Below are 13,900 nucleotides of genomic sequence, written 5' to 3' on the forward strand. Positions count from 1 at the left end.
AAAAAAAAACTGTAGATAATAGGAATATTTTCTAGTGCCAGGGATTTAGCTCAGTGGCACTGTGCCTGCCTCGCAAGCACAAGCTGAGTTCAATCCCTGGTTAAACAACAACAACAACAAAAAACCAAAAAAGGAAAAAGAAAGAAATGTTTCTTCATTGGTAACTATACTAGGGTTATGCTTCTAAAAAATTCTTTCCATGCTGGGGATTTAGCTCAGTGGTACCACCGCCTGCTTCATAAGCACAAGATCCTGAGTGCGATCCTCAGCACACAAAAAAATTCTTTCCATTCTGAATATTTAGGACAAAAGGGATATAGCTAAGTACATACACATACACAGAACATAATATAGTAAAATGTCAATGTTATGGGCATCAAGAAGATATTCAGATATTTTTGTACTAGTCTAGCAATATTTGTTAAGTCTGATATTATGTCAACTTTTTTAAAAATTAAAGAACTGAATGAAAAAATTAGAATAAAAATGAGCTATAAAACGCCATTTACAAATATTAAAAATAAATTTACATACACTGTATGATTCCACTTATATGACATCCTCAAAATGACAAAATAATAAAAAGAGATCAGTGGCTGATTGGGGTTAAGCACGGGGAAGATCATCATCAACTAACAAGGAGGATTTATGGGGACAATGAAACTTCTGCATCCTTATCATGGTGATATTTACACAAATACAGATGTTAAAATTTATAGAACAAGAAAAAGCCAATTTTATTATGATTATCTAAAACAATAAAGTTTTAAAATTAGATATATTATCAGTGGCTTCCACTTGGCAATAAGAGAAACAGATACACACTATAAATACATTAGAATAGTGAAAGAAGGAATGTAGATAAAATAGAACAATAGGGGCTGGGCATGGTGACACATACTTGTGATCCCAGCACTTGGGAGGATGAGGCAGGCAGACTGCTGAGTTCAAGACCAGCCTGGGATATATAGTAAATTCAAGGCCAGCCTGAACTACATAATGAGAACCTGTCTCAAAAATCTAAATGGACCATGAAAGGAAGTTTGATGGCTCCATAGGAAGGAAGGAAGGAAGGAAGGAAGGAAGGAAGGAAGGAAGGAAGGAAGGAAGGAAGGAAGGAAGGAAGGAAAGAAGGCAGGCAGGCAAACCAATAGGAAAAGAGAGGATGGAACTGGATGTATTCTTTCAGGGATTAGAGTGGAGGAGGGGGCAATATTGCCCTAGAAGAGACCAAGGTCCCTGAGGGAAGAGAGCAATATTGCCGGGATGGATTTGTCAAGATTTGACAAAGCCAGAGTAAACTCATTTCCCTACTCCAGCTTTTGACCTATCAGCTGCCTGATTATACTGTGGGGCTCTCTTGGCAGGGCTGCCTGCAGCTAAAAAATTATTATTATTATTATTAATTTGGTGGCACCAGGGATCAAACTCTGGACCTTGCACTTGCAAAGCAGGCGGCGGAACCACTGAGCTAAATCCCCAGCCCTGCAGCCAAAGAATTCTAACCCCCTTGACAGCAGTTCTGATCTTCCAGGAAAGCAGCAACTTAGCATCCTAGCATGTAAGTCTGTCTCCCAGGGAGTTGTGTTACTCAGCCAGCTAGTCCCTCAGATCAGTTTGGAGCCCTGATAAATTTCTGGGCCTGCAGTGCTAATTACAAGTACTGTACTCTCCAGCTAGAACCAGACCTTAGGTTATAGAAAGTCTAATGCCCCTATGGGCCCTCTGGGCAGTCAGCCAGCTATGCATTCTCGGCAATATCTCTGGTATCAGAACCACTTTAAATGCAGCCAGCTCTAATTTCCTCCTCCAAGGGGGTAGGGATACTCATGTCCTCCTTTCAAGTGGCAAGTGAGATAATACATACACATACTTATCATAGAGCTTAGCACTAATAGGTGTTCAACAACTATTACTTTGTGTTCTCCCCTTACTCCACAGAACTTAAAAGCTTACAGATTATTACAGCTTTAGCAATACAAGTAGCTAAATTTTCACATTTTAATTCTCAACCACTAGCATCAGTGATAAATTTGGAAGAGGATGGACCCCAAGGGTATGACAGAAGGCTTCTTGCAACACATGAGGAGCTGAACAGGTACTTTGTTCACTTTTATTTTCAAGGACAAATACTAAAACATTAAAGAACAAACTTGAAAAAAATATGGAAAAAGAAATTTTACAATCTTGAGATGATAAATATCTTTCCAAATGTGAAAATAATCTGAAGTCATAAAGAAAAAAACATTTAAATAAACAAAAATTCAAAATTTCTACATAGCCAAAGATACCAGAAATAAAGTTAAAAGACAAGTGACAGGTTGGGGATGTAACTCAGTGTAGAATACTTCTTTAGCATGTACAGAGTCCTAAATTTGTCAATCCCCAACAATAAGAAAAAAATTTTTAATTAAAAAAAAAAGTCACACCTTGGAACCTGAATACTTTGAAACTCAATCAAATTTGATCATTTTGACATGAAAATGTTATCCTGGTATTTATCATTTGTTTGGTACTCAATGCACAAGCTAAAACTTGTCAGTGTTGTTTGCCTCCTGACTTGCTACCCTTTGCAGCCAAAACAACTTGTTCAGGACTCACTGTTTCTGATACTAGTCACACCTCCGCAGAACCTGAGGTGCCCAAGGTAACACTGTAAAAGACAAGTGATAACTTCCACAAAAACAAAACAAAGCCAAGCCCAGATGAATTCTACCAGATAAAGAATTTATACAAATCTACCACAAAGTCTTCTCAAAAAAAGAAGGAAAAATTCTCTACTCATCCTTTGAGGCAATATTACCTTGATACCTAAAACAGACAAAAACAACACAAGGAAAGAAAACTACAGACCAATCTCTAATGAATTTAAAAGAAATGCTTGAAACTCAGTCCAGCAACAAGTAAAAAGCATTATAAATCATGCCAGGTGATATGTATACCAGGTATTCCAGTCTTACTTAAGATCTTAAAATCAATTGTGTAATATAAATTAATATGATATAAATTATCAATATAATAAAACCATATAATAATTTCAACAGAGAAAATCACTTAACAAAGGTCATTTACAAGTAATCCACTGCTGACATGATTCTCAATAGTGAAAAATTGAGGGAAAAAAAAAAAAAGAAAAGAAAAAATTGAATGTTTTCCCTCTAAAGAACACAAGGATGTCCTCTCTTACCCGATCTATTTAATATTGTATTGGTGGTTCTAACCAAGGTATCTAGGCAAGAAAAAGAGCAACTCTGAGAGTTAATGAAAATAAAATTCATATGAAAATATTTTCTACGCTTGGCATGTATTAAATGCAAAACAAGCACAATCTGCTGTTGGCGGTTGATGTGGTGGTTTCTGGAGCCCACAGCTTTGTATTCACAGTGGCTCCCAATGACTAGCTTTTCATACTGACCAGCTTACCTACTCATCCGTTGGCTTCTGATTTCCTGCTTATGCACTAGAGTTGCCAGAAGAATCACAAGTTTATTCAGGCGTGGATTTTCTCCAGTAAAATGTAATCCTGGGTCTCAAGGCCTATTGACCACTACCCCAGGTCAACATGAGGCAGCAAGCACTCCACTATTCTACAATGAAGCCATTTAGACACAGCAGGCAAGAGTGCATGGCTACATCAGCACTCTCAGGCAGAAGACAATCTAAGGAGCATTCACACCAACCCTTTATTTCATTCCACAGACGGGACTGAGGCCCAGAGAGAAGATATGACTTCTCTCAGTAGGGCGGCAAAGAGCTGGACTCCATGCTACAAGTTTTGCCCTACATATAAAGAAAGAAGAAAATAAAATGCTTACTTTGTTGCTGCCATCGTTGTCATTGTTGTGCCGCGGCACACCAGGACCAGGAATCTAACTCGGGGCCTTGCACTTGCCAAGCAGGCTCCGCCCTGCTGAGCTACATCCCCCTCCAAAGAAATGCTTACTTTTTAAATCAACTCTTGCAAAAGTATATAGAGTGTTGAATTATACATAACCTCCTTTCCTAGACAGAGTGACCTCTTCAGGTACTACCCAGAGCCAGTTATTTATAGAAAAAGCTTCATGTCTAGAAAGTTCATAGTGCCACCACTTAGGAACAACCTCCCACAGAATAATCTCCCCCGCCCCCCACATCTGGAAAGTGTCCACATGGTGCTCCAGACAGATTAAATTTTCTCTCAGGATCCACATTCTTTCAAAGCTAGGAATTTCCAGTTTATAGCCTGTGAATGATTCCAAACTTCTTAGAAAGCAATGTGACACTATAAACCAGCGCTGTAAAGATGACTGACCATATGTAGCCCAGAAATTCCTCTCCAGGAACTTATCCCAAGGAAATATTTCAACTCAAGCAGAGAGCTACGCCCTGTAAAAATGTTCAAGACTATCTATGATAGTGAAACTTGGAATGGAGAATGCTAAGGGATTATTTATAAGGCTACCAGATAGCTGTAATAAAAGATATAATTAGGGAATGAGAATGCAGCTCAGCATTCTATAAAGCAAAAACCAAAATCATCACAAGTAAGAACTACAGGAGTACCCACTTGCTAGGTTTCATTTCCCAAGGTTTTATTACCCACTGTTTCAATCACCTGCTGTCAACTAAGGTCTGCAAATACTAAGTAATACATTGCAGAAATAAGCAACTCATGAATTTTAAATAAACGTTATAGCAGTATATTGTTATTATCCTATCTTTATTATTACTTATTGTTGATAAGCTCTTTCTGTGCCCAATGTAAAATCAAGCTTGATTATAGGTGTGTGTATATGTCTCACAGTATGTATGGGGTTTGGTATCATCTGCAGTTTAAAGAAATCTTCAAAACATTTTGAAGGTATCCTCCACAGATAAGTGGGAACTACCTTGTATTACTATCAATCTTAAATAACATATATTCAGAGCTTATTAAGTGTTAGGCACTATATTAAGCCCTTTCATGGCCATCATCTAAACTTTACATGAGGTAGACATTATTTTCCCTACTTTATAGGTGAGAACAGTCAGGCACAGACTGACCTACCTTCCTTCCTTCCTTCCTTCCTTCCTTCCTTTCCTTTCTTTCTTTCTTTCACTCGTTTGTTCGTACCAGGGATCAAACTCTGGAGGCAGCAGCACCACTGAGCTAAATCCCCAGCCCCACTTATACCATTTCTAAGGGTCAGCCACCAGCTAAAAGCTTTATGACAGATTAGATAGACATGATAAAATCCTCACAAGAAGCATCACCACAAGAGTTCTGAAATAGATAGTGGCTAGTGAGTTCCACAAGGAATTTCAGAGACCTTTCATGTTGTAGATATAATTAGGATTTCATACATACAGACATACACCCCAAATCAGGATCTAGCAGGTAAAGAAGGAAAGATGCAAAAGACAACACAAATTTCTAAAAGGCGACATGGACCAAAAGAGTCTAGACTTGCCTAAAATGATATACAAGGACCAGAATTATCCCTGTGGTCTTCAAGACTTGCGCCCCTACCCTATGCAGACCATGAAACACCTTTCTGTAGCTCTCTTCCCTTTCTCCCACCTTCCTTTGGTCCTTCAGCCTTCCACCATCCAAAACAGTTCCAAAGGCACCATCTTCTTCCTCTTTCACCATCTTCCATTCACTCTGCCTTCATTTCCTTTCCTCTCCTGCACCATTGGTACCTGATTGTAACAGACTTTAGCTATGTGACAGCAGCTAGAGGAAATCACAAGCTCCTTTCAGCAACAGATCCCTGCCCTTCCTAACGAGGGAGACAAGTGTATGAAGAGACAGGGACACCAATATCAGTGTTTGGAAGATAGGCCCTTTAACTCTAACCCAGGCACTGACCACCCTTTTGGCTCTCTACATCTCTTCGGTGCCTCCAGAGTAACCAGGCTTCCTTTCTCTGACCATGCTGTATTGCCAGAATTTGTCTACTGCTAAGAGGCTCCTCAAGAACAGGGGCAGCCCCCACTGAAGTCCACCTCCCATGCTTCGTGCAGTGTAGTTACCAACAAGTTCACTGACTCAGCAAATGAGTCCCTGTTTGTCCTCTTCCTTGGAGCCCCTCCTGCCTTTAATGTGATGATTCAACTCTACTCATTCTCAGCTAGAGGGGAACTCTGCTCAGGCTGCCTAGAAGACTCAAGTGAATGCCAGCAGCTATGAAACACCTAACTACCAAGTCTCCACAAATATCAGCTTCTTCAAATCTCCCTATTCACAGCCCTTTCCTGTTTTTCAAGCTGGTAGTGTCCTGCTACACCAATAGCAGCTCTGTGACTTCAGAATGTCAAAGGCAAAGAAATATTACGCAAAACAGGAAGAAACTTTTAAAGAAAATGCTAAAAGGCATTTTTTTGTTTGTTTGTTTTTTGAGACAGGGTCTCACTATGTAGTTGAGACTGACCTGGAACTCACTATGTAGCCCAGGTTGGCCTCGAACTCACAGCAATCCTCCTGCCTCAGCCTCCCTAGTGCTGGGATTACAGGCATGTGCTAACACGCTCAGCCTAAAAGACATTTTTGGAAGGCACCCTACATGGAACCAAGCAATTACTGAAGGTCCTGCCAAGACCCCTCCCCACAATGAGTCCTACATGACGAGAGGAAGGAGCCAGAGCTCACACTATAGGGCTTGCCAGTCTGATAGAATCCTGCTCCTTTCCTCAGTGCTCTAGCTCCCAGGCTCTGTGCCAAATGATCTCTGGCAGATTTTCAACACCAAACTATCCCTCAGAAAAGAATCTGTACTGGACCTAGTAGGCAGGCCTTTAATCCCTGAACTCTGGGAGGCTGAGGCTGTAGAACTGCAAATTCAAGCCTGGGCAATTTAGCAATGTAGCAGGACTGTCTCAACAACAACAAATGAGGATGGCGGGTAGGCTGGGGATGAAGCTCAGCACAAAGTCCCTGGGTTCAATCTCCAATACTGGAGGGGATGTTGTTTCATTGAGGGCATTCAAAATGGAGGAATTTTAAAATATACTCCTTGAGAAGAGCCTGGTAAACCAACTGGTTTTATTGATTTAACCTACTAAGTACGGACGAAGAGCCTGGATCTGTTGGTCTCTAAGACTTTCCCCTAAGAGAATTCCTGGAAACCTAAATGTTCTTGTTCCATGGCTCCTCCCCAGAACTTAGGAACACGTGAAAGTACAAGAGCTTTGCTAACGTTTCAAATATGACTTGCTAGCTTGTCCCCACCCTTCCTCTGTGTCACATCTCAGTGATGTCAACAGCCCTGGGTAAGCTCACTGAATTCACCAGGCCACAGCCCCAGAATCACAGCAGGCCATAAAAACCTACTATTGAGGGACTCGGCCACTAAGGAAACACATGTAGTTACTAAGAAATTATCATGGGACCTGTTTTTCATTCTGTTCAGAGCATATCTCTGCTTGGCCAAATTCTAAGATGGGTCCTGCAGCCCCTGTCCCAAATGCTTCCTCAACTTGGTTTCCTTTTTCAATCAGAATTCTAGACATGTCACTCAGCAATCAACAATACTCATCTGTGAGCACTAAGCAAACATGCAGTAGTTTCTGATGGGTTTATTTCTTTATTAAGACTGGCTTAAAAAATGCAGACCTGTCAAAAAAGCATTTACTCCATTTTTCCTTTTAGAAATACCTCCTATAAACACCATCTAAAAAGTGTACAAAGTTTTATGCACAAGCATCACACCACTAAGAAAAAAATTAAAACTCTACATATATGTTTACAAATAGCTAATAAAGTTATGCCAATGGAAGATTAATATAGCTTTTGTGATTTTTTAAAGGCATAGGACTGTGACAGAATTTTAAGTGAAAAATGCTGTATACCAATCTCAATTTCTATCAGTCTGTCCCTCTATAAAGATATCAGCCATATTCTTAAATATGTACAAGAAAAAGACTAGGAAAAAATATGTTTCTTTTACACAATGGGAATATGGGTGTGCTTTTCCATCTCTTGCAACTTTCCAAATTATTTTCAATAAGCCTGTATTACTTTGTTTCTCCTGCGCTGCCAGGGAGCAGAGCCAGGGCCTCATACATGCTAGGTCATAATTCTACCAATGAACTGCATCCTCAGTCCCTGAAGTATTTTCTACAAAAAGGAGGAAGAGATACCCTCACACCACCACAGAAAAAAGGTAAAAATAAACTCTTAGCCCTCTTCCTAACATCTTTGTGAGGCAAATCATTCTCCCCTCTCTGTTTTGCCACAGGCTTTTAAAAAGGCAGCATAGGGGCTAAAGCAGCAACTACATAACATACCCAGACCAGACATTAAAATCACTGCCAAAGAATTTAGCAACAGCTAATTATATAGCCCCTGGCTTCCATTTGTGTAGCAAAGGGTCGGGCTGGGCCAAACTGAAACGTGGAACCTGAAACATTGTGCTGAATGTGTGACTCAGCCCCCTCTGTCTTCTCAGGACAAATCCGTTTAAGCCACGTTCACCCCAAACCAGTTCCCACACAAACCTTGTCCCCCATCCCAGGCCTGGGGAACACAACCCTCAACCTGGAGATCTCTGACTTTCAGAACAGGATCTCCTTATCTCATCTCAAACTGGTGACAACTTCACCTAACTCTGAGGAGACCCAGATAAACACAAAGGCCCCCACAGCTGAGGTCTTTACAGTTACAGCCATAGCTCCCAGGAACCCTGACAACATTTAGAGAAAGGAAAGGCCTCAGGGAGGTCTAAGCCCAATCCCATCCTCTGTAACTGCCCTAGGAGTCAGGGTCTGACTGGTTGGCCTTTACAGAGACCTCACTGCCCAGAGGCCACTCCAAATTGTGCCAGAGCCAAGTGTAAAATGGTCATAATACCAGGCTCTTAAAGGACTTAAGCCAAAAAAGGTAGCCCAACTGTCCTGAAACAACCGGATTCCAATCCACTGTATAAGAAAAATTTCCAGGTGGATGCAGATTCAAGCAGAATTCCAATCTCTGTCGCTGAACAGAAATAGACAGAGAACAAAGAGTAGAAAACAATGCACAGGTGCCACTATGTAAGTAGGCAGTAGAGAAACCAATAGGTTTAACCACTGAATGACTGTGTCCTTAATATACACACCCATATTGCAGATCAGCCTAGGGAGCTTACTTCCAAAATTCCTGGCATGGAACCTGTGAAAGGACTCAGACTGCCTTGGTATAAAATGCCCCATCATTCCCAACCCATAAATTAGCCTAGTCCTAGCCTGGAAATCTCTACCTTGCTGCCACCCGAAGACCATAATACCCAGGCATATGGTTGTTGATGTCTCATTATAATCACTGTGAAGCACCAAGTTAAGCTTACCCAGCAGAGTTACTACACAGCTTCAGAAATTACAAGGAAAAAAATATTATTTTTGTTTTGTTTTTTTGAGACAAGGTTTCACTATGTAATTCAGATTGGCCTTGAACCCCCTCTGTAGCCTAGGCTGGCCTTGAACTCACAGCAATTCTCCTGCCTCGGCTTCCCCAGTGCTGGGATTACAGGCATGCACCACTATGCCTGGCTAGAGGAAATTTTGTGCACAAATTAAACCAGGACTGAATAAGCTGACATTATCCTTGGGTTTCTGAAGGAAAGGAGTGCTAAGTTGGTCCGAAGGTTGTGGATTACTGTTAAACTGAAGGAAAGGAATGCTATGGAGAAGGAAAGGGATGAAAAAAGATAAACACACACACACACACACACACACACACACACACATTTCCTAAATGACATCAGCACTGTTTTAATTATGTTTCTGTTGCCTAAATTGTGAGTTCCAATAGGGAAGACATTCCATCTTCTTTGTACAGGCATATTGTAACTGAATCTCAGAAGTTACCATATGCCTTGGTGTATCAATGGCAACTACACAAGAACTTTCAGAAAGACTCACTGACACACCTTGCAAGGAACTTCTTCCCAAACCCTAGGCTACAACAAACCATTCTTGAGTCTCTGCACTAGATGTCTACTGGGCAATGACCTTAGGGAGGAACATAGGATAGTCTTCTCCTGGGATGCTATGGTTCCAAGAAGCTGCAGTTTGAGTCCAATAATACAACCAGTTGGCTCATGAGCACCAATGCCCCATGAAGCATTTCTTTCTACCTGGTTCATCTCAGGCCTTACTGCAAAAGGAGGAGGCTCCCATGTTTGCTTAGAGTCCAGGACAAATTAAAAGAGAGGGTCATTTCTACTGCCATCAGGTCATATGGAAAAAAGTGACCATGTTTCGTCATGAAAGTGAGCCAGATAGTCATGGACGGTATATCTATATCTGAATCTCAGTCTGTTAAACAAAGACTATCTCTTTTTTGTATCAACAAATTATTTTTTCCCAGAAAAAAAAAATCAAGAGGGAAAAACACTGATAAAAATGATAACCTAAAACTAAATCTTCAAGATTTGGACCCAAGTGAGTATCATCTCTCTGCTTCCTCTGACACTCAGGATGAAATTCCACCCCAAGCTAGAAGGCAATAAGACTCCAAGACTCACCCTAAAATGAGCAGGCAAGAAAGAGCCTTTTCCTAAGCCTCAAAGCCTGTCCTGTGTGGCCTGTTTGTGTCTACATGTGTTCAAATGGGGTTAGGGGACAGTGTACTGAGAGAAAAGTTTCTGAGAGCCAAGAATACAGCAGAGACCTAGCAAGTGCTTTGTCTTCTATCAGCACAAACCACGGCAAATGTTTACCTGACAAGTCACCATAAAAGCCAAAGAAACTGGCTCACAAACAAGTGCATTCCTGGAGCCCTGGCTATGTATGCTTGCTGTTTGCTGGGTCAGGTACTCACCTTTAGATCAGACTCTCACCTTTTGAATAAATGAAGGTTGTTTCCTCAAAGCACAACAGGAAAAGAAGGGGCCTCTGGGCTTAAGCAATTCAGAACTAATTCCCTGCTCACTCTTGGGAACTGAACTGACCATACCATGTCCCAGCTAAGCCCCCAGCCAGCCCTGCTTCCTTCAACCAGTCCAGTCTGATGTGTTGCCCACCTTCCCCCTCCCCTCCTCTCTTCAGATTGCCTCTGCCACAGCCAGTCAAGTCCTGTTGAGTTGCTGCCAAATCTGAGCAGAGATAAACATTCCGGGAAAAGAATCACAAGGCTGCTGCTCCTCCCATTCAGGCAAATACCCAGGTGGCCAGAAAAGAAGGCCTAGCTGCCAGAGTCAGTAGAGTAGAGCTTGCATGACCCTCTGAGGCCCTGGGGCAGGGGTAGATAAGTAGGCCTACCCCACTTGGGTGAACTTCCAGGGGAACAAGGCCCACTTCCTTCTTCAGCACTTACTCCTGGGGACCTCACACTAAGGGCTCCAAACATTACCACCTGCCACAAGTCACCAAAGGTGGTATACACAGACATGGGATTCTAACCTAAGTCTTTTGGAAGTTTCCTCCAATGCTCTGACAACCCATGGACAAATCAAACAGTGACCCATCCCTAACCCAGTTTGGTGTTTTACAGCCTTAAACCCCACCAGCTATCAGCTGGGAGGGATCAAAGCAAAGCATCTGGCCCAGACCTCTGGACACCAAAAGTAGAGCAAAGCTGGGGAAAGGAACTACAAGTAGTGAAAAGGCCACAATCTAAACCCCAAGGATGCTTTCTCCCATCAACCTCAAAACCACCACACAAGGGCTTTGGCTGACACCTGTCCAGTTGAACAGATGGCTTCAACTCCCCCAACCCACACACTCCCAGGCAGACTTTCAGCTTTCTCAAGACCCCTTCTGGCTAGGAACCTCCACTCTACAAGTTGCACCCAACCACTCAAACCTAAAGGCTCAACTAAAATGAACAAAAGACCTCTCTCTACTTTTCTCGGGTTTCCATCTCAGCAGCGGCCTTATACGTCACAGTTTCATGTAAGTCACATGAAAGCAGAAAAGCCAGAAAAAGTCTCAGGACTATTTACATGCCCTCTCAAATGTTATCTCTCAATGAGTCCTTTCCAGCAGACAATTTCACAATCAATTTAGCAACACCATGAAATGGTGACAAGTTTGTCACTAGCAACACCACATTATAAAACATAGCAGAACTATGGTTACCACTGTCTCTCATACTTTATTGAGAAGACTGTATACTCCAAACACCGATCTAATGAACTCTGGGGCACTTTAATTTGTGAATTAATTTCTCTTTCTTTCTGCACATACCTAAGCGAGTCAAAAACAAAAGCAAAAAACTTGGCCTCTTTGTGGTCTAGGAACTCTCTCTCTTCCTCCTCTCTACTGCTCACAGCCATTTCCACGAGAGTGAGAAAATGGAAATTTAAGGCCTTCAACAAATTCTATTACTATATTACTAATATTAGCTGCCATGTAACTGAGTGTCTATTACCCTAGGTGCCATGTATTTAATGTTCACAATCTCAATTAATCCTAAAAATAACTCTGTAAGATAAGCATCCACTTTACACATAAGAAAGAAACTTTAAAAACTATAACATGCCTGAAGAAGTCAGACGCCTAGCAGTAGGGCAAAGATTCTACTTTATATAGCAGACTATTTCCCATATTAACCACCAAGTCCAAAAGATTTCATTTTTTTTTTTGCTTTAATAAAGTCCCCCTCATTACTACACTTCATGTTTGATGAATTCTGGGAGGTTTCTCTCAAATTTGATATGAAAATATTGAAGTAATTATTGGAGAAGTTGAGCAAGAGCAAGTAGGAAGGCTTGCTCTGCCAGGGCTCTCCGGGAACGTGACAGAGCAATTGGCAGCAAGCCTGCCTGCCTGCCTGCCTGCCTGCCAGGGCCCCTCACTCAAAACAACGTTCTCTAAAACCTGGCATTAGAAATGAGCAACCACCTGTCTGGTTACCCTGGAAGCAACCTGTGGCTACCTGCAGCCTGCGGGCTTCAGGTCAGGGAGAGGACCAGGTTGGGCTCAGCCTCCTCCTGACCTAGGAATGTAAACGCACCCGAGCTTCCTTCCTATGCTGAAACAGGCTGAAGGCCAGGGTTCAGATCATCTAAGCAAGTAGTGCAAGGATGAGGCAAAGCCAGGCTGAATGGTTACATTTCAGCCCTCCAGCCCCTAGAGTATCCAAGTCCAGTCCAAGAGGGCCCTGGCTCACTTAGGGGAGACTACAGAAGGAGGAAGCTGGGGGGTGGGGGCCAGGGATCTAGCTACACAGAAGAGGAAATGAACACAACACTGACAACTTACTGAGAACCTACCCTCATTGATTAAACCTTTTTTACATTGTTTTGTTTACTCTTCGAAAACAACCCTCTAATAAATACCATTTATTATCTTCACTTACCAGAAAAGAAATGGAAGTTTAGCGAGAAGGCCTTTGCCCAGAGGCTCAAGAGAAAAGTTTACCCCACTCAAGAGAGTGGCACTATGAGAAGACAGATGTGAACAGGTCAACTCCCTTCCCCACTGGGGCCTCTGACAGTCCCCCAAAGGGCAGCGGGTGACTGAGGTGCCCGAAGTTTCCTACCAGCGTTAACAGGCAAGACTGGTCCAAGCCCTAAGCAGACCCAAACTCCACAACTTCCTGGGCCAGAGCAGGGAGGTCTCCAAGGCCCTCTCTGGTTCCTGGGGCCAGAGGGGTCCAGCTGGCTTCCCTCTACAGTCGGAGACCCAACCTCCAAGAGGGCACTGCCCAGTCTCTCCGGCCCACCCGGCGCGGAGCTCCTCTTTCGGATTAAACTCTGATCCCGCGGAAGGGATGTCCCGGCAACCCTCGCTCAGGAAGCACGGAGGAGTCCCAGTCCTCACAGCGCCAAGCAGAGTCCTTACCTAGAAGCGGGGACTCCTCAGGACAAGCGGGCAACGACAGTGCTCTGGTGGGGGACACTGGGGCCGACGTCAAGTTGGTCGCGGGGCCGGTGTCAGAATCTGCACCCGGACGGGAGTGCTGAGCGGAGGTGGCCGAAAGAGGCGGCGGCCGGGCCCCTCCGGGCCGGGGCTCCCC

General features: G+C 42.8%; 1 protein-coding gene across 1 annotated transcript in view; it reads right to left on the reverse strand.

Moving 5' to 3' along the window:
- Positions 1-13,900, reverse strand: part of B4galt1 (beta-1,4-galactosyltransferase 1) — a gene marked incomplete at its 5' end in the record, with an annotated part of 46,920 nt that extends 33,020 nt beyond the window's left edge. The window contains one exon of the mRNA XM_010619428.2: positions 13,726-13,900. Coding sequence (XP_010617730.1) covers positions 13,726-13,900 — 175 coding nt within the window. The remainder of the gene's footprint in view (positions 1-13,725) is intronic.

The sequence above is a fragment of the Fukomys damarensis genome, unplaced genomic scaffold (assembly GCF_012274545.1).
Source record: "Fukomys damarensis isolate Sample0158 unplaced genomic scaffold, DMR_v1.0_HiC HiC_scaffold_36, whole genome shotgun sequence".
In the NCBI taxonomy this organism is placed as follows: Eukaryota; Metazoa; Chordata; class Mammalia; order Rodentia; family Bathyergidae; genus Fukomys; species Fukomys damarensis.